This window comes from Hydra vulgaris, chromosome 09 (genome assembly GCF_038396675.1).
Source record: "Hydra vulgaris chromosome 09, alternate assembly HydraT2T_AEP".
Lineage (NCBI taxonomy): Eukaryota > Metazoa > Cnidaria > Hydrozoa > Anthoathecata > Hydridae > Hydra > Hydra vulgaris.
Genome location: NC_088928.1, coordinates 59,802,662 through 59,825,973, shown reverse-complemented (window position 1 = coordinate 59,825,973; position 23,312 = coordinate 59,802,662). Strand labels below are relative to the sequence as shown.

Here is a 23,312-nt window from a genome sequence, read left to right as displayed (position 1 = left end):
ATTAAACTATTGTGTAATCTTTTTTTTTTTATTGATTGTTTTATTGTAATAAAATAGTGATTATCTCATCAATAAAATGAGTAATAAAATGACAAGTGTACATAATAATATTCAATAAATATTACCTTGTTAAATTATATAACTAAATATAATTATATTTACTTATAATCTACTTTCACCCTAATTTTTGGTAGAGAATTAACAATAATTAGTAGATAATTAGACATTTAAAATATGTCTATTATAACTAATAGCTGGGTCAAATCATTATATTTCAACCAATTTAAAGAAAACTTTGTGGGACACCATCTCTGATTTTCCTAACTTTTACATATTGTTATGTGCATTATGTAGATAGGTTAAATTTGAAATTTCAGACTTCCAAGTACAACAGTTCAGAAATTATAGCCTTAGAAACATGACACAGTGGCTTCCCTCAATTTACAAATGATCAAAACAGACTACTTTAGAGCTGTATAACTTTTTTCTCACTTTTAATAAGTGTCTCATTTTTTATAGAACTATTTTCTGGATAGTTCTCTCTTCAAAAAAGTGGTTTTTATTAACTTGTGTTAATTTAGAAAAAAATTATGGCCTCCTAAACTTTGGAAAAAATCCTAAAAATGCTAAAATATGCCAAATTGAAACTAACTGTAGCATTATTCTATTCATCCACAAGTTTTTACAAATAAATTTTCTGATTAGCTACTACTGTCTGCAATAAATGGGCAAAATATAGGCAGCTTGTTGCAAATTAGAACTTAAATATATCTAAAAGCAAAATGTCCACTCGCCTAAAAAGTCCATTTTTCAGCCATTTTGAGATGCTTGTCAATTTTTCTAACACATTGTTTTGATCTAAGATTAATAGCATATAAGACCATTAGACCCAACTATCTGAAAATACAAACATTATAAACTTGTCGAATTCACATTAAAAATGCCAGCATTTTTAAGTAACCCTATTTTTCAATCATCAACGGTTGAATGTGTTACTAGAAACCAGTACCCCTCTAATCTGCCAACTGGCCTATGTGAAGGGTACAACTAATTATAAGTCATTTCCTAATAAAATGAAAGGTATGGTTGGTTGTCCTCTTCTTGATCTGGGGTTTATAGTAGATAGGGGCACAAACAAAGGGGGCAGTAACTTTTTAGAGACCTTCATTATGGTTCTAATAAAGGTGTCTAAATTAATTTAGATATTTAGATACTTAATATCTAAATATCTAAATTAATTTCAAAATAAAACTATTATTTCTTAAAATTCTATTTTATTATAGGTAATCAGTGGTCTGTTTATGGTCTGGACCCTTCCCCCCCCCCTCCCACTCACTAAGGCGAGGGGGGGGAAGGGGACAACCAACTTTTAGTAATATAATTAACTTTTGTTAATTCACTTTCAAGACCATTACATTGTATATTTGCTGGAAAATCTGGCACACATTTTTAATAGTCACTATCAAAATTTGAATCTTATGGTAAAAGCATAACAAAATGCAATAAGATCTAATGCCATTAACTCTATATTCATTAGAAAATGAATCATGTATGTTTCATGCTAGAAAATGAATGCTTGTATCTTTGTAAGTTGATTTCCCACCTTCCGCCTTTGATTGATGTTACCCCAAACCCCTTCCCCCCCCCCCCCTCGTCTTAGCGAGTGGGAGGTGGGGGGGAAGGGTCCAGACCATAAATTAATGTTATAGTATGTCTATATATTTATGTCTATATATGTATGTCTATATATTATAGCTTATATGTTATATGTTATATATTTATGTCTATATATTATAGCTTATATGTTATATATTATATGTTATAGTATGTCTATATATGTATGCCTATATATTTACGTTTTGATGAGTAATACCATTCTTAATAAGTTGTTTATAAGTTTTTTGTAATAGGATTTGTTCATTGTTTTATAATAATAGTATAATTAATGTTATAGTATTTGAGTAATATAGTTAGATTTTCTTTTCAGCATTTCTATGTGTGATTACAATGCATACTGTATTATAAGCAGAAACTGTAGGTTTAAATCTTATACCTGGAAAAAAGTTGTGTCTAACCTGTCGAAGTAAAGTTATGAAACATTTATCAAAATGAGTGAAAATAATGATGAAGATTTTTATATTGTTAGTGAAACATCCATTCAAAATAAAAAAGAGGGTGTAAATACACACTTTACAGCTGCTGGAGTATCTCCTATTAAGGTTAAAGGATTGCATAAGTCAGGTAAAATCAGGAAAATAAACAAAAATTGACAGATTAACAACCTTCATTAAAAAAAAAAATTAGCACGAAAAAGCCTGCTAGCGCTTTTTTGTGCGCTGGCATTAAATATCTAACAGAGAAGACTGAACATGATGGTATTGTTAACTAATAAAATTGCAGAGTCTACAGCAACATCTAAAAAAATACAACTAACAACGCTTGCTCCAACTGACTGGTCAATAAAAATAGTTTCTGAAACACTAAATGTAACAAACTACATAGCTCGAACTGCACGTAAATTAGAATTAGAAAACTGTATTTTAGCCATGCTTAGTCCTAAATTAGGAAAAGTTCTTCCTGATGTAACAGTTCAGCTGGTCAAGTCTTTTTATGAAGATGATGAATATAGCTGTATAATGTCTGGTAAAAAGGACTATGTAAGCATAAAGAAATATGTTCACATGCAAAAACGTTTGCTCTTATGTAGTTTAAAGGATTTGTTTGTTGCTTTCAAAGCCATTAATTCAGAAATAAAAATTGGGTTTTCAAGGTTTTGCACATTGCGACTAAAGTGGTGTATTACTGCTGGTGCTTCAGGAACACATTCAGTATGCGTCTGTGCTATTCATCAGAATTTAAAACTGCCTTTACATCCTCTTGGTATGACATACAAAGAACTGTTACCTTATATTGTATGTGACATGACTAATAAAGACTGTCTGCCTAAATGTGAAAGATCCCCAGCAAATATGAATGCATTGGTTGAAAAACTTTATAATTTGATTGGAGAGTTTAAAGATGACAATGAGGTAGAATTTGATCAGTGGACAACAACAGATAGGTCAAACTTAACACATAATAAAGAGCCAGTGTCTAAATACATTGAACTAGTATGTAAAAAACTGACAAAACTTGCACCACACTCGTATTTAGCTAAGAGTCAAGCATCATATCTGAGATCAAGAAAGGAATATGAATGAGTTAACAGCATTATTTTTGGGTGATTTTTCAGAAAACTATAAATTTGTAGTTTAGGATGAAGTACAAAGCTTTCATTGGACAAATTTACAATGTACACTTCATCCTGTGATTATTTATTTCAAAAAAGAAGGTTTTCTCAATCTATTTCTTGCAACAATATATAGGTGTTTATTCTTAAGAGAGTTGTTCCTTTAAAAAAGATGTAAAAAAGTTAATGATTAGATATAGCAGCTGCACAAGTAGGTGAAAATCTTGGATTAGAATGAGAGTCTGAAAAAGAAGTAAAAGATAAAAAATTTATAGAGATCATTGCATGGTCAGAACCTTCTAAAGGAAACAAAAAGAATATATATATATATATATATATATATATATATATATATATATATATATATATATATCTTTTTGTTTCCTTTATATATATATATATATATATTCTTTTTGTTTCCTTTATATATATATATATATATATATATATATATATATATATATATATATATATATATATATATATATATATATATAGGGTCGGCTAATGTGGACCCCAATGATATTTTGGCTTCAGTTTTAGATATTGTATTGGTGCTAAAATAAAATATTCTAACTAATTTTTGTGCAAGAAATAATTTTTAGTTAAATAGAGAAGTTTTTTTTGACATAGTTGGCTATTTACAAGCTTTATCAAGTTTTTCTCTCAAAAGCAACAAACTTTTTTTCCTGGAAAGAGCTGTTTTTGAAATGATATAAAGTGAGTGGTAATTAATGTTAAATCAATACATTATTATGTATTCTTGATAATAGACTAGCAATACAGTTTGCCTAATGTGGAGCCCTTTGTATCATCTTAATATTGACCTGGGTTCATATTAGGAAGACATTTTATAGATTTAATCTTTAATTATTATTGCTTTTCTTTAAATGAGACATTGCATGCCAAAAATGTTGCTTATCAACTGTTTTTTAAGAAGTTTTATTTATATTAATTAAAATTTTTTATATGATCTATTCATGAAAATTGCTAAGTTCTTGTATACATAAAAATTATCTAGATCTTGAAATGCCAAGTTCAAAAAAGGTATTTGATGTTTTTAAAGAAGAGTCTAAGGGTAAATTTAACCTGCAAGCACTACAACATGCAGTATATGTTGTAGTTCATGGTTTATCTAAAAAACAAGCAGCAAAACCTACTAAACAAATCTACTTTGCTACGTTATTTGAAGAAAGTCAGTAATAGAGCTGGAGTTGAAAAGAAGTTAGTACGCAGCACATTTCTGACTAGTGATCAAGAAGATGAACTTTGTCATATTATCTTGGAAATGAAATCAAAATTGTATGATTTAACTTCTTTGGATATTAGACATTTAGTTTAGCAATTAAAATAAATCACAAAAGTGACATCTTGGCTGAGAAATCCTGGTTGAGCTGTTTCTGAAGAACATGTTGCTGGTATATTTGCCAATATATTATGCCAATTTTTTAGAAGCTAGTATTACAGATAAAGATACAGTGATAGCCACAGCTCAACTTGTAATACATGACAGCAGAACTTTAAGAATTAACAAGTAGTTTACTAATGAAATCACAGTGGTTGCCAACTTGCCAGAAGAAATAAATGCGGGCGATATTTCACTATTTTTGGAGCAGAAATCTAATCAAGAGCTACAACCAGTCACACATAATGAAGCACTAGACATGTCAGCTGCACATTAAGATACGTCAGAAAATATATCACTGTCAGTCTCGATAGAGAATACTATTGTTGGAATGGAGTCAAATACTGCCAAAAATTCTTTCATACAAAACTCTGATATTGTGGGAGTATGAGATATTATTGACACAGCAAAAGGATCAAAATCTATAGTTACTGTATCCCCTAATTTCTAAGACTTGATACCAAAACCACATAGATCTAGACACAATTCAAAGTTTTTTAGTAAACGAAAAGTGGCCCATGCAGCTGTAATCACTGGATCGCCTTATAAACAAGAGCTTGCCTTATATAAAAAAAAAAGATGGTAGAGAAAACACAGTGATGGAGATAAAATATAAAAAATCATTGTAACAACCACTGAAAATTCAAAAAAATTAAATATAACAAATAAAAAGAAGTCAAATAAAAAAACACATGGAATTTAGAAAAAGTCATTATATATATATATGTATATATATATATATATATATATATATATATATATATATATATATATATATATATATATATATATATATATATATATTTAATAATTAATATTATAATTTCTATAATATTTAATATAATAATAAAAAAAAATTTTGATGATAAATTGTTGCTTATATTTAGTCAATATTGTAAATCAATATATATATATATATATATATATATATATATATATATATATATTTAATAATTAATATTATAATTTATATTATATTTAATATAATAATAAAAAAAAATTTTGATGATAAATTGTTGCTTATATTTAGTCAATATTGTAAATCAATATATATATATATATATATATATATATATATATATATATATATATATATATATATATATATATATATATATATATATATATATATATATATATATATATATATATATATATATATATATATATATATATATATATATATATATATATATATATATAGGGTAAGCTAATGTGGACCCCAATGATATTTTGGCTTCAGTTTTAAATATTGGCAATATATATATATAAATGTGGAAATATTATTTTAGTGCAATTAATGTTCACAAAATTTAGACAACTTTTGATTGTTTTACATAATTCAAATGAGGTATCAGCATTGAGGTGACAGCGTTAGGGTTTATTGAGGACTCTATTGCATTTAATTGATTTTTTTGATTTTTAAATAAGGTATATTGCTTACTGATTGTCTTTTATTGATGCTAAATAGTTTATAATTTTATTATTATTATATCTTATTTGTTTATTTATGCTAAAACTACTTATTTGTTTATTTGTGTTAAAAGCACTTATTTGGTTTTAATGGTTGCATACTTAAGTTGATGGTCATACTTACTTAAGTTGCTTTAGTTTTATTTTGGTGTTTCTATTAGAATTTTCATTTACTATGTTTTCATATTTTTATATTATTTATATTGTATGATGGACAAGTAATTCAACATAATACTCATCAATTAAAAGTATAAACTACTAAAACATCATGACAAAAAATCAAAAAATACAATTAAGCAGATAAATCAAACAAGTGTGTTATACATAATTGACAAAGAAGACACAGAATTATCAAATAAACCAAAATGACACTGGATTGAGACCATGACATCAATAATCAAATATAGAAACTGCATCACAATCATAACAAATTTTAATAAAACATCATAAAACTTAATCAAGAGACTTATGATTAAGTTATTCTTTTTTAGTTAAAAGGTTCTTTTTAGTTACATTCAATTTTACCAATTGCAATTAAAAAATATTCAAGATAAAAAAGATTTTGGTATATCTTTAAGTATGAAAATATATTATATATTTAAAATTTATTTTCAAAATATATTACTTTAGTAATTTTCATTTACTTTATTGAATTTTATGCTTCTTAAAGTGATAAAGAATTTTAGATAAAAAAGATTCTTTTACTTTAAAGAAACCTCTAATAAAGTTTTTTAAAAGTTAGCAAGCAAGATAGCTAAAAAGATGATCATCTTTGATAGTCCTAAAATATTTTTACAAGGATTGACTAAAAAAACTAGCCTCCTAGATTTTTAATTTTTAAATGCAATAAATCAGGTTATATCATGTTTAAGTTAGTTTTTTCTATTTATTTTAGTAACTGGGGAACAGAAAGTGATGAGACAAACTACCATAATGGAAACTCAGAACCAAGAGGATTTGGTAACATTTTTCTATTGTATAATCATATATATATATATATATATATATATATATATATATATATATATATATATATATATATATATATATATATATATATATATACACACACAAAACCCTCGGAACTAGGGTTGTCATTGGGCAATGCCGACCTAACTACCGATCTTAAAGTGTTTGAGGTCAACAAATTATTGCTGACCTAATTTTCCTAATTCTAAGGGTTGTATGTATATATATATATATATATATATATATATATATATATATATATATACATATATATATATATATATATATATATATATATATATATATATATATATATATATATATATATATATTAAAGCATATATAGTTATGCATTTGCTGACTTTTTTTGCCCATTTAAAACTATATGGTTTTTTTCACAAAAAGAAGTAAAAAATTAATAATAATGAAAAAACTTATCACTACCCCAACCCAAATCTTTTGTCAATGTAGCGCCAACCCCCTTGCATGTTTTTCCTGTATCAGTCAATGTATGAAATGAACCCCTCTGTAGCTCCCTATTCTAGTATGGTATCAGAGTGTTGACCAATTTTCGCTTGGTTGTGGTTAGCAACATCATTACGTATTTTATGCCTGCTAATGAAAATAAAAATATCCAGCAAGTTCTTAAAGTTACTCTTGATGAAATAGACTATAAAAAAAGTTGAACAAGTTACTGAAAAAGCTTGCAAAATAATGTTTATGAAATCAAAAAAAAGATTATTTAAAATGTTTAAAATTCTTCAAAACACATTTAAAAATAATCACAATAATATCATCTGTGAGTTAACAACGCATACAAAGAACGCTGTTTTAAACCTATGTCAATATTCCAAAAAACCAAAACTATCTTCTTAATCTTGGTCTACATTTTGTACCTTCGTTGAAATATATACGTTGAAATATATATAAATGTATAAATATATGTATATTATTGCAACAACAGAGGACTTGGTTTTTAAATTAGAATATAACAACAAAATTAAAAATGCGCAGGATTTGAGAAAAAATGTTTTAAAAGAACTTAAATTAGGCAAAAAATTACTTTAAGTTTAAGAAGAGAACAAAGAAAAGCTCTTATGGAAATTAAGTAAAACATGTTTATCAATATATATCCATTTGATAAAAGTAATGGTTTTGTAAGAATAGAACACAATAATGCTTTAGAAAAAATTTGTGAACAAATTGGCTCATCGAGAGTTTTAAGTGAAGATCGCATTTCTAGTTATACTATTAAAATAAAAACCTACCTCTCACAATTTAATAAAAAACAGCAATTTTAAAAAACAGAGTAAGATAGTACATATCCGAGTGATCCCATCCTGCCTTGTATGTATGGTGTAATTAAAGCTCACAAACCTGAAAAATCACAAAGCTATCCTATGAGAATAGATAAATCAACTCCTAATTATATAATATCTATTTAAACAAATAATAAATAAATCACATAAGTCTAACCACTTAGTAAGGAAAATGCAACCAATATTGCAACAATCTTAAACAAAAATAAAATAAATCTTAAACAAAAATAGTGTCAGAAAAATTCTTTTGATTTTATTAGTAGATTAAATTCATGGGAGATTGACAAAAACGAGGTTCAAGTTTATTTGATGTAATAAACTTGTACCCATTGATTCCACTAAAGAAAGCCACTTTAATTCTTAAACACCAATTAAATAAAGATGAATCCTGCAAATATTCTACCAAACTTATTATATCAGAAACAAGACAGACAAACTTATATATAACAAATAGATCTCCATTTACACCATTTCTTGTTTTTCTTGTGGAACAACAAGATCCATGAATTAGAGAATTCTGGTCCTTCGTTCATTAGGTCTTTTATTCATGGTCGTACTAGCAGAATCTATTAGAATTTCTACAGTATTATGAAGAAAACACTTTCAAAATTGCAATGGAATTAAATCCTCTTCTTGACCTAAAATCATATTTAAGATATGTTGACTAGAGCCATGCTAGATTTTTAATCACTCAAGAAGCAGAACAATTCCTATATATCTTGAACAAATAACATATTGCATTACAATACACAATCAAAATTGAAAGTGAATATAGAATTCTGAACTTCCCCGGTTTAACCATAATATATACACCAAAGGTAATTATGAGTTTTAAGTTTACAGAAAGGAAGCCATTACAAATATTCAAATTAAACCTCACTCAAATCATGATTTTAAATCTTTAAATGTTATGTTCACAGAGCTTATTCTATATGCAGTGATTTATGTTTACAAATTTCTTAATTCAATTATTTTACGAAAATGGGTACAACTTACACATATTGCTAACCTTATTGAAAAAAAAAAAAAGAAATAAAGTGGGATAACGTTGAAACAATTAAAGTGGAAACAACAAAATTTGATCATAAAATGTGTGTAGCTCTTGAAATACAGAGGTACCAATGTGTCTTTAAATGGTGGAATTAATTTAGATAATTGACAGCAGCTCTATTCACTTCTCACTGTTAAACTAACAGGGAATTTAAGTAACCGTTAAGAAAAAAACTCTAAATGGCTTATTTTTAAAACAAAGGGAAATAAATGGTATTCTAATCTTGCTGTTTAGGCTCTGTATATTAACTACTTCAATGATTTTTTCAGTTAAAATATCTCTGTTAGCCACCTTTGCTAACAAGTTTTTGTGCTGTTTTTCTCATTGCATCTAAATGTTGCGATGCTAACTGATGATTTTGTTTAATTGGTAAATTGCAGCCAATGATTTTTTAAATAAAGGTTGTTGTATAGTTCTTTAAATTTAATTAAAACATGCTGCAATACGAAAAATTGAAAGAGTTTGTATTTACTTAACACTTAGTTTCATTTTTTTTTAATTTTATGTTTATGTCTCCACACTCTTATGAATTACACATTTTCTCATAATTCTATTTTCTTTGATTTTCACAAATGGATCAAAATATTAAAACTGAGTAATTTTATTGTGACACATTTCAAGAAATCGTGAGCTTCTTTATTGTACCAGAGTGGAGATTTTATTCCCCTAGTGTTTAAGTTATATATTAACTCCAAACTGTGTATCTTGTACTGTCTTTTCTGTTCAAGAAACTGACAACTAATTTTTCAAATCTTATTTTACTTTTAAAATGAATTTTTCTTAGGCTAAAATGAATCTTTAGTATAAAACATTCAAGTTTTTATTTATAATTTTTTTAATATTCTCTAAAAACCCAAAAAAAAGATTAACAATATTTCAAAAACACCTAAAATTAGCTCTTAAATAATATATAATAATAATAATAATGTGTATAAATATAATAATAATATATAATATAAAGTGTAACACACAAAAAACATTTTTGTAAAAAAGCCCAAATTCTTTTAATTATGCTTGGTATGGTTTCAACAGAAAAAGTTTCATTTAAACTCTACTGGGCTTTGTCTTAAAGAATACAGAAAACTTTATTGTCCACCCAATCCATGTTTTGATGCTACAGTATTGTAATACAGGAATTTGTATATATTATACTGTGATATGATACAATCATACAGTGTATGATTATGTAATTTAAAAGCATAGATTAAAAAGACAAAAACAAATTTGAAATATCAAAATTGTTTCTTTTAAGCAGCACTTGATTTATTTAACTAAAAATTTATCTTTGAAAGATAAATTTTAATTTATCTTTTATCAATTTATTTGGGCTGTCAAGCCCGATTGAAATTTAAAAAATTAAAAATATATAAAAATTAAAAATATATAAAAATTAAAAATATATATTGAACAGATATTCAGAACAATCAAAGACACTATAGTAAAGCATGTAGTAAAAAATAATAGTTATAATTTAGACACTGCACATGTTATAGAAATGTAATAAAAACAAAACAGGACACATAAGTAACCATAAATCTTCATTAAATACAAAAGTTTAACAAACTTAAAACAAATATACATATGTATAGATATATCAATATTTAAAATGAAACAAATATAAAATAAAAATAAATATAAAATAATGAATAAAAATAAATATAAAATGCTAAATACTTATTTTTAATAATTGGATATTGTAAAAATTATTGAAAAATTATCTGCTAATGTTTATTAAAAATTTGCGACCACGCTGTATTACGTTATTAATTTTGTCAAATTACAACAATAGCAAAAAAATTTATCAACTTTAAATATATATACTTTTATAAATATTATTTATATTTTACTCTATACTTTAAAAAACGTTTAAAATTATAGACTCACCTACTTTTACACGTTTTAAAGTTTTTTAAAAGTTTAAAAGTTGAAAATTTATTCGATAGTCCTAGAAAAACAACCGCTCTGACAAAAATGTAATTTTTTTTTGCAAAAAAGTTTTTAAATAGTCAATAAATCATATAAAGCAAAACTTTGATGATAAATTACATTTACATCTCAGTTAATATTTTAATTTCAAAACTTTGATGATAAATTTGATGATGACCACATGAGCGATAACATAGTTTGTTCTCAGTTAATATTTTAATTGCTCGTTAACATCAAGAGAAACATGCAATTATTTTTCATTACATTCGACGGTGGGAGGCAAATATTTCCGCTTCCAATTTGGCAGCCGCAGCTAGGTGGGAGGCAAAAGCTATTGGAGGTGGCCTCAAAATGGTTTTGCGTCCAAAATTTCCTCTGGAGGCAACCACCATTGGCTTCCACCTCTTTATTGGCTTTGGCCTCCAAAACATTTTTCCTCTGACTGCGGCCACCAATTGAAAGGCAGAAACCACTGGAGGCAGAATAAAGAAATTTTTACTGCTAAAAATTAATTGGGAGGCAGCCACCGTCTGCTGTGAAAGAAAAGTGGAGACAAGAATATTTACACCGTTTATCAACACTGTTTGATACCATGCGAAACTTTAATTTACATAAATTAAAAATTAATAGAAATCAGTATAAAAACATAAATTAGATGAATTTTAATCCTTCAGCAAAAAAGAGTTAATTAATATCTTAATATTAGTATAATAAAGCAAACTTATGTTTATGTAAACTTTTGTAACTTATGTTAATAAGACAAAATAAATTTAAAACTACCTAAGTACATCATCATACTACATGCATAAATACTGAATAATGTAAAATTTATTTTTGCTACATAAACTTTATTTAATGGTCCACCGATTTTTTACCAAGTTAGGTGAAACATTTAAGTATAGAAATCAATATTTCCAGGCGGGAATTGATTATAGTATGCTTGACTATTGAGTAATTTTCCAAAAGGTACATCAGTTTAGTTTCATGGTTCCCCACTAACACTGTTTCATGGTACCCCATATATTTTCATAGAATAAGATGACAGGTTTTTGTTTTTCAAAAAAAAAAATTTGTTAAATGTCTTTGTCACAGTGAAAAGTTCATGAAATTTAGTTCACAAAATAGAAAAACGGAAAAAACACAAATTGTTTATATATTGTATAAAATGTATATATATACAGTATACTCTATATATATATATATATATATATATATATATATATATATATATATATATATATATATATATATATATATATATATACATATATATATATATATATATATATATATATATATATATATATATATATATATGTATATATATACAGTATACTGTATATATATATATATACAGTCGTGTGACAATTTATTATGGCCATCCACAATTTTTTACATTCTCAAGTTTCAAAGTCTATTATTTTAATTTTTTTTGTGATTTATGTACTCAAAAGCAATTTTTATTTAAAAATTGGGTATTATATTGATAAATAAAAAGCATTTAACAAGTTGGTAATAAATTTTATTATTTAAAAAGTACAACTAATATATTCAAGGTCAATATTTGGTGATTGCCCCTTTTGCCTCTATAATTACAAGAACCTTTTTGGCATGCTTTTGATGCATTTTTCAGTCATTTCCTTCAAATTTTTTTTATGGTTCCAGCGATGAATAATTCTTTCTATTAAACACACTTTATTTTTAATATTTTCTTTAGATATTTGCATCTTTAGGAGACCCTAAACATTTTCTAAAGGATTTCGTTCAGGAGAGTTTCCTGGTCAATCAAGTAATGGGATATTCTATTTTGATAGATATTTTTTAATTAATTTAACTGTGTGACATGGTGCCCCGTTCTGCATGAAGGGTTTTTTTTCACATAGATCAAACTATTCTGCTAATTGTGGCAACAATCTTTGTTCCCAGACTTTTTTATATTGTAACTGATTCATTATTCCCTCGACAATATAGAGCCTTCCCATTCCCCTTCTGCATATCACTGACCAGATCATCACAGAGATGGGGTGTTTAACAGTTTGAATGATGCAGTCCAATAAGTATTCCCCCCCCCCCTTTATATCTTTTTATGTATTGAGCCTTCTTTGTTAATACTAGGAAAGTACTCTCGTCGCTAAAGCATACCTTAAAATATTATACAAGGATTGTTAAGTGAATTTTTAAAGTTTGATGTAAGAAAGTGGATAATTTAACATCATTTAAATTAATTTTACCATTCTGTTAAAATTAATTTAAATGATGTTAGGATTCTCTTCTTTCGACGTTTGCCAACCCTTTTTGGCGTCAAGTTCTCCATATTAGCCATTTTTGTGTGTATATTTTATACAAAAACCCGCGAAATACCACATTTTCTGGCAATTTCTCGTTGAGAAAGATTAGTATTTATTAAAAGTGCCCTGATTTCAGCAGTTTTTTGTGGTAACAAGTCCTTTTTTCCCCCATAACTAAAATAAAATATCACATTTCAGTACTACAGTTTAGAGTTAGCTTTGGTACTCATAACTTTGAAAATATCAAATCAAATACAATTATTTTTACTTTAAAATATAGAGAAATATTTAAGAAACAATATTTTTACTGACTTGAATAAATATTTTAAAGATAACCTAATAAACGAATTCAAAACTCTGGTAATAAATCTCAACAAGTGTACAGCGAAAAGGTTATAATTACGAACACATCATACAAAATGGCTGTCAAAAGTGACTGTGTTGCCACTAGCAAAAAAAAAGCACTGACTTTATGAGTTAAAACCTTATTTTGAACAAAAGATTAAAACCTTATTTTGAATAAAAATTTTTTACTCTTTATCTGAAAAAAATTAAACATCAAAATAATCAAAACTCATTGGTGGCCATAATAAATTGTCACACGACTGTACATATATATATATATATATTCATATATATATATATATATATATATATATATATATATATATATATATATATATATATATATATATATATATATATATATATATATATATATATATATATATATATGTATATATATATATATATATATATATATATATATATATATATATATATATATACAGTATACTGTACATATATATATATATATATATATATATATATATATATATATATATATATATATATATATATATATACACACACACACAGGCAGGGATGCAGCATTTTTTATTGTTTGAGAGCAAAAACCACACGGAGGAAACTCCAAATATTTTTATGTTTATTCTTATATTAAATAAGGATGCTTTGCAAAAAATTGGTATAATTGGAGTCTGGGAACAAAAGAGCCCTCGAATTTTAGCTACACCTATCCCAAACATGAGAGCAACAAGTTAATAAAATTTTGTTTTTACTACTCTCAACCAGGTTTATATTTATCGATAAGTTTTTAAATTTGTAAAACAATCTCTTAGCGTTCAATAATTACGGCTTTATAAAATACGCATTTTCAACCCCTCAATTTGGGTTCAAACTTTTTATGTTTATAGTTTTTGAATGCTAAAAGATTATGAATTTTATAATTTATTGATGAATATAAATTTAAAGTTGAGAATAGTATAAAAAATATTTTAATAACATGTTGCTCTCGCGTTTGGGGCAGGTGTAGCTAAAATTTTGGGGTCTTTTTGTTCCCAGGCTCCAATCATCGCAATTTTTTGCAAAGCATCCTTACTTGACATAAGTATCTGGAAGTTAGGCGCGGATGCAGCATTTTTTGATGTTATCTCAAACATATATATATATATATTAGGGTAGGCCACAGTCCCACATATATTTTTCAAAGTATCAATTTTTCTAGTAGCTGCATAAAATATTGTTCCTTTTACTATAAAAATCATTTTTTGTTATGAAAGTGTTTATGTAGCTCATCTCTAAGTTCTGCGGAATTTCATTTTAAGTTTCAGTTATATAAATAAATACAAAACGCAAAACTTCCATTACTTCTGTTCCGTTTTTTAATTTGTTCGGCATAATATTTACTAATGACGGCATATTTCTATTGTATTTCATGTAAACAAACAATAAACGTGACGCATTCTTGTTTCAGCATGCAGCAGTTCTTGATTCACATTCTTGATTCAGCATGCAGCAGTGACGCATTCTTGATTCAGCATGCAGCAGTGTTTTATCTATTTTAACTAATTTATTGTATTTTCGATTCGAATTATTTTTTTTTTCTAAATATTTTGCATAAGTAACAGCCGCTAAATCATAAAGTTTACGTACAAAAAGAAATGTAATTAAAATTCTTTTTTATATAATTAAATACCATGAAACTTTACAATACTTAAAGATTTTTGATTTAAAATAAAATAACTTGTTATTTTCAAACAACATAGTTAGCTTAGATGTGTTTAAAGATAATTTAAAAAACAAGGTTAATACAAAAAAACGAAGAAGCACGTATCATAACACTAATATATTTTTTAAGAAAGCAACTAAATTTATTAATTCTATAATTATATTCATCTTTCCATTCGTTTTTAAAAAATGAAGATGTTTTACGTTTTATTATTTTTCTAGCAGTCATAAAATTTAATTCATTTTAACATTTTAACATGGCATCGCATACACAAAAAAGAAAAGAAAATTTGTCTGTAAAAAATAATTTGACTGAGTCAATTAAAAAAAAATACTCAAAAGTATTGAAATCGACAAATGAAATATGGTTGGTTGGATATCCGCTGGCAGATATTAATACCAGTTCTCTGCCTACTACTAGAGATGTCTACAGATTTCTTAGGTTTATACTATTTAAAGATTTTTATAACATTAATTTTTTATTTCCAAAAATAACTTTATTTTTCAATTTGAAAATAAACTTAAATTCATCTTTTGTTTTGCTTGTTAAGGTACCAATTAAAAATGATGAACAATTCGATTCAAGTGTTTTCTAAATGTACAAAAGAATTAGGTACTAAAAGCAACATTTCAAAATTAAAATTAGCTGCAAAATTAACAATGAAAACTGTTAAAGTTTTTTGGAATAAAGCTGATATTCCTTGCAAGCAGGAAAAGTATATTATTGAAAGTATTATTAAGTTACATGATAAATGGAGAAGTCTTGCAAAGTCTAAACATAAATGTTTTTCAAAAAAAGATTTACTTATTCAAGGCTTTAGAAAAATAATGGATAATTTTTTTGATATTAGTTCTCCGAATTGGAAAGAATATGTTAAAAAAACCAGATCAAATTTAAATGCAGAAGAAGATATTCTCTGGTTTTCAACACTCAAAAGTGGAGTAAAAACTGGAGGACTAGGTGGAAAAGATAATCTGTTAAAATCGAGTGTCAAAAGAAAAATAGAGAAGGAGGAAAAAGAAAAATTAAGAATCGATAAAGAAAAGAAAAGAAAATTAAATGATAAAGAAATTGATTTCAGCGTTTATAAAAGTGATAGTGACTCTACTCAAGAATCATTTTTTGCTGCGTCTAGAGGTTCTATGTACTCAGATTCTCAGAGCTCTTCTAAAATTGATTATGAAGTAAATAGTTTTGAATCTTCTGCAGGTGTAATGGAAAATGTTGTATCAGATAATATCAATTTAATTTTGCCAAGATACTTTGTTTGTCATCCAATGATAACAGCAACTGCTGATAGATACTATCAAACGCACAGCTTATGATGAATGTTTCAGCAATCCTGGTTCTAGGTTACTTTTTGATTGATATTTAAATCACTAATCAGTTTCATGAGTTTTTTATTAGTGTGATTAGTTGATAAGAAAAATTATATTCTGTATTTTTTTGGTGTATTTTTTAGGTGTAGATATTTCACTAAACACAATTAGAAGAGCACGTAAGCAAAATAGACAAATTATGGCAAGAAATATAATGGTAGAATTTAAAAAAAAAGTTAGATTAGATTATTTAACTCTTCACTGGGATGGGAAACTTATGAAGCAAATATCTGGTAAAAAGTTTGACAATTTAACTGTTTTAGTAAGTGGTTTTCCAAACTGCGAAGAAGGTAAAATTTTATCTATTAAACCTACTCGGTCAGGCACAGGTCATTCTATATGTAAAAGAATCATAGAAGATTTAGAAAAATGGGATCTTAAAGATAATATTGTTGCCCAAGTTTTCGATACAACGGCTTGTAATACTGGAGTAAGAAACGGAGCGGCAACTCTTCTTGAAGAATGCAAATCTATAAAAACGCTTCTCTGGCTTGCATGTCGTCATCATGTTTTAGAATTAATCCTAGGGTCGTTTTGGAAAGCTTTATTTCAAAAAGAGACATCATCTGATGATAATATAGAGTTTAATAATTTTCAAAAAGAATGGCTTCACTCTAAAAAGATTCCTCTCAAACTTTCAAATAGATCCCTTGATCTTGAAAATTCATTCTTAAAACAAAAAGCAAATGAAACTCGCAATTTCTTAGAGAAAGTATTGCACTCTAAGCATCACCCAAGAGACGATTACAAAGAGGCTGTAGAACTAGCAATTTTTCTATTAGGTGGAGAAGAGCCCAAGAAATGGAAAACATGCGGTGCTCACCATCATGCAAGATGGATGGCGCATTTGCTGTATGCACCAAAGATGTTAATATTTAAAAAAGATTTACCCGAATCTGATTTAAAAAACCTTAAAATCTTTTTGACTTTTAGCTCAGCCATTTACATTAAAGCTTGGTTAGAAGTGTCAAAGGTTTGCGATGCACCAATTAATGGTATAGAATTATTTAATGATCTAAAAGCACTTAAAGGTATACCAAACTTCGCTGTACCTGCTGAAAAAGCCCAATATGTTTTAAGCAGACACTCTTGGTATCTAACCGAGCAGGTGTCTGTATTAAGTTTATTTTCAAATGAACTTTCTCTAAATGATAAAGATAAAATTGCAAAAAAAATGCTAGAATACGGAAAACCACTTGGTATCAATTGCGGTAAACCAACTCTTCCAGTGATTAGAAAAAATTCCGATATTTTATCTTATATTGAGAACAAGTCTTGGTTGATTTTTCATAATTTAAAAGATGATGGAAAATGGCTTAAAATTCCTTCTTCAGAATGGGACGACAATGCCTATTATTTGAAAATGAAGCTGTTTATCAAAACTCTAAAAGTGACTAATGACGTAACCGAGAGAGGAATTAAGTTGTGTTCTGATTATCTCCAAATACTTACAAAGGTAAACCGTAAAATTAGTTGAGAAGAAATTATGAATAAAAATCTAAATAATCATACAAATCTACTTTTAGAATAAATTATAGATAAATAATATTTCTTATCTTTAGGACGAGGCTGTACGAAACGAAGTTTTTAACGTGGTTGAAAATCACAGAAAAGTTGTAGGGAATTTTAATAAGAAGCAATTATTTGTTGATTTAGCTGAGTATAAATAATAACCACTTTTTCATTAGCTTTTCTGTTTTTAATTAGACCCCAAAAAAATTCCAAATAAAATAACTCTTCTGTAATCCAGGCAATATATGATTTAAAAAGGGGTTATAAAAGCAGTTATTACTTGTATTGTGGTAAACCCCTCCCCAGATGGGGGAGGGGTATTGAAAGTGTCACCAAATATCACATGGAAAGGGTGGTTAGCTACAATGTAACGTGAAAAAAACCCTTTAATTACAATTCTTATTATAGCGGAATCAGTAAATTTTTAGCAAAAAATTACTTAGAGATATATCTTTTTTAACAATAATAGCACTGCGCATAAAAGAGGGGGGGGGGGGAGGAGTTGATAAACAATTAACACAAAATTATACATGGGGGAAGTCCAAAAAGGTTCAAAAACGTGTTGCCTATTAAATGAACAGCCTCAAATAACAAATATTTCCTATAGATATAAAAATTTTAATCTTTTTTCACTCTCCTACAAAATCCTTATTTTGACATATTTTAGACTAAAAATGAAAATAATCAAATCAAATTCGGCAGCACTCAATCATATTTTTTTCCAAATTTTTTTTTATAGTTTGTATTCATATGTGAAAAGGATCACGTTTTTTTGCAGACATGTTAAATTTTCAAAATTTTTTGTTTTTGGTCTATATATATATATATATATATATACACACACATACACTGAGGCATATTCGTTTAGACGCATCAATTTTTTTCTCTTTATCTTAATTTTTTACTATGTATTGTCAACTGATATGCATGCAAGTTATTATCAAAATAGTTGTTGTGTTGTGGGCTAATAAAAACCACAAAAAAAATTTTTCTATGTGTCTTTATTAACATGAGAGTATGTTTGATATACAAAAGCACATTTTTTAATTGGAATATATCTATAGACGCAATCAGGTTACTAACGGTAATTATTGATTTTTAATCACTTTTACACAAATAAATTGATAAATTTTAGTGTAATTTGATCTTTTGCTCTGCCAGTATCATTTTTATTGCATTTTACGAAATGCCTAAAGGAAAGTATTTGACAGATGCTGAAAAAATACAAATTAGTTTATATCGTGGCTCAGAAATCTCACCAGCACTTTCTATACGAGAAATAGCAAGAAAAATTGGAAGATCTGACCATGTTGTACGAAACTACATTGCAAAAGGTGACAATTACGGTGTAAAAAAAAGCGACAAACGACAACAAAGTATTAACAAATCGGCAAATTAATCGAATTCGCTTCGAAGCAACCAAAAATAAATTGAATGCAACACAAATAAAGGATAAATTATTATTGCCTGTCACCAATAAACATGTTGCACATATTCTACGTACAACACCAAACGTAAAGTGAAAGAAGCCACACCAAAAACCAATGTTCAAAAAACACCATAAAATTGCTAGATTACAGTTTGCTCAAAACCATATGCATTGGACTCATGAGTGGCAAAACGTAATATTTTCAGATGAAAAAAAGTTCAATTTAGATGGTCCGGACTCCAGTTGTTATTGGCATGATCTAAGAGGTATAAATGACCCACAAACAAAACGAAATTATGGAGGAGGAAGTTTAATGGCTTGGGGTGGATTTTCTTATTCAGGAAAATTGACTCTGTGTTGTGGTTTACCTAAAATGAACTCGATTAAGTATACAGAAATGTTGGATGATGTTCTAATAACTTATATGGATGAAAACATGGACGATAATGCCATATTTCAGCAAGATAATGCAGCAATTCACACATCTAGGCATTCTATGAAATGGTTTAAAGACCACAACATCCCGGTTCTCGAATGGCCAGCTTGTAGCCCGGACTTAAATCCAATCGAGAACGTGTGGGGAATGCTATCAAGAAAAGTTTATGACGCTAAAGCAGCCGGACACCAATTTAAAACTGTTACTGAGTTAAAGTGTAAAATCCTTGAAGCATGGTCCGAGTTGGATCAAACTACACTTCAACGACTAGTGGAGTCAATGAAAGACAGAATTTTTGAGGTGATCCAGCGTAATGGAGGACATACGCATTAATAATTTCCATCTTTTAATGTCAAAAATATGACTGCGTCTATAGACATATTCCAATTAAAAAATGTACTTTTGTATATCAAACATACTCTCGTGTTAATAAAGACACAGAAAAAATTTTTTTGTGATTTTTATTAGCCCACAACACAACAATTATTTTGATAATAACTTGCATGCACATCAGTTGACAATTCTTAGAAAAAAATTGATGCGTCTAAACGAATAAGCCTCAGTGTATATATATATATATATATATATATATATATATATATATATATATATATATATATATATATATATATATATATATATATATATATATATCCATTGTTATTTTACAATTTAGCTTTTCTTTTGTTTAGCTCATTAATTCTTTAGGAATTTTTTCTTCACATACAGAAAAAATGTATATTAATACAGAAAAACATATACTTAGTTATGTTTAACCTTAAACACAGAAAATTTTGTTTTTAGCGTCTGAAAAACTTGTTTTTAGCGTCTACAAACATAAAAGTAAAGCTATAGGATTTTGCTGCATGACCATGGTCGGTTCTAGGAAAAAATCCCCCCGAAAAAATCTCCCTGAGAAAAAATTCCTCATGAAAAATCCCCCGAAAAAATTTTTTTTTTTTTTTAAATTGATAGAAAACCAAAAACCTGCCCAAACCAAAATCCTCAGTCAATGTAGCGTCACTCCTTGCATGTTCTACCTCTTTGTCATTCGATGTATGTACACTCCTTATATGCTCTACTTATTTGTCAATCAATGTATGTTCACTCCTTGCATGTTCTACCTATTTGTTAGTCGATTTATGAAAAATGAAGGATTAAGGTTTTGCTTGTAACAATTATTATATTGATATGTCGTTTGTTTTATGCGCTGTAAAAAAAAAAAATTATAGGTTATTTTTTCTCAGAGAGATTATTTCGAGGGGGATTTTTTCCTGCTACCCCACGGTCAATGTTGTAAATTATTGGGTTATGCATATATAATTCATTTAAAAAATTTAAAAACATTTATAATGATTAATTTGTTAAACTAATAATCTTCTCAAATCCTATTTTTTACATGGAATCACTATTAGTGGTAATGATAGTTAATAATAGAGCATGCTGATATATTTATGATTAAAACAACAATTATAATATACTATGCAGATACCATTGGATATTACAGATGTTAAAAATTGATATTGAAATTGTTCATTATTTTTGTCAAATTGATAGTTTATACTCTTTTTAAGCTACACAAAAAACCTATTAATGCTAAGAGGCTGTTGCCACTTAGCATTAATTTTTTTTTTTTTTACAAGATAATTATTTTCAAATTAGGACATATTGGAATAGCCGTCCCTGATCTTGAAGCATCTTGTGAACGATTTGAAAAAATGGGTGTTCCTTTTAAAAAGAAACCTACCGACGGTAAGCATTGTTACTGCTTTTTAATAAACGATAAGATTAAACATGAAAATAAGAAAAAGAAAAGAATGAAGAGAAATTTTTCATTAAGTAATTAAAATTAGTAAAAAAATTTTAGGATTCACAAAAATAATATTTACGGTATTTTATTGTTTTTAAATATAGGCGTAATGAAGACGATTGCTTTTATACTGGATCCTGACGGATATTGGATAGAAATATTTAACCCGAAAAAAATCCTTTAAGGATTTTGAAATCCTACAAAGTTTCTTTAACAATAATTTAAATACTTGGTTTAATCCTTTAAATAATTATAAATTAAAAGTAATTCACTCAAATAACTTTTTGATGGTGAGTGTTGCTTAAGATAAAATAGTGCGTTTAAAAAATTTAAAATGTATAGAACTATTTGAGCCGCTCAGAAGCCAATACGGTTAAGTCCAAAAATTGAGAAAATTAATGTTTGTTGATACATTAGTTTTTAAAATTCCTGTTTTATTAATTTAATTAGAAAAGTGTATAAAGTCTTTTTTCGAGGTGTAAACTCTGCAAAAAAAACAAGATGTGTACAGGATGTGTAAACAAAAACGTAAGTATTTATTGAAATAATGACTGCATCTTAAAAATTTTAGGACTTATGCTGAAAAAGAAATTTATGTAAAAATAATAAAATGTCATTTATTGTCATAAGTTTTATGTCTATTCATCATAACAAACATCATCTTCCGAGTTATTTAAATGTAAATCTTGACCTCCACGTGTTGTTTTTTTATTTCGATTCTGTTGTGAACATGAATCTGAATACATTATAATTTTTTGAAAATCCTTTGCGTACGATTTAATGTGTTTAGTTAAACACGATGATACTATTTTGATATTGTTTACCTTGTATCCTTTTTTGTTTCTCAACATTTCTAGACTATTTCCCAGGATTCCTGCTGCGTTTTCTACCAACTTTTCCGTTATTTTAATTATTTTCTATATCTTCGATATCTGACGATGTATCAGAATCAATACGGTCAACTCTCCTTGAAGTAGGATGAACTATCGTATCACTTTCAGTGTGTTCTATTTTCATTGACATTTTTAGTTTTTATACCCTTACAATAAATCTT

General features: G+C 27.1%; 1 protein-coding gene across 1 annotated transcript in view; it reads left to right on the top strand.

Annotated features, from left to right (window-relative positions):
• The window catches only part of LOC100214001 (lactoylglutathione lyase), a 29,375-nt gene extending 6,765 nt beyond the window's left edge, over window positions 1–22,610 (top strand). Inside the window, exons 3-5 of the mRNA XM_065806214.1 lie at window positions 7,003–7,067; window positions 22,111–22,200; window positions 22,363–22,610. Coding sequence (XP_065662286.1) covers window positions 7,003–7,067; window positions 22,111–22,200; window positions 22,363–22,442 — 235 coding nt within the window. The 3' untranslated portion in view covers window positions 22,443–22,610. The remainder of the gene's footprint in view (window positions 1–7,002; window positions 7,068–22,110; window positions 22,201–22,362) is intronic.
• The last annotated feature ends 702 nt before the right edge of the window (window positions 22,611–23,312 follow it).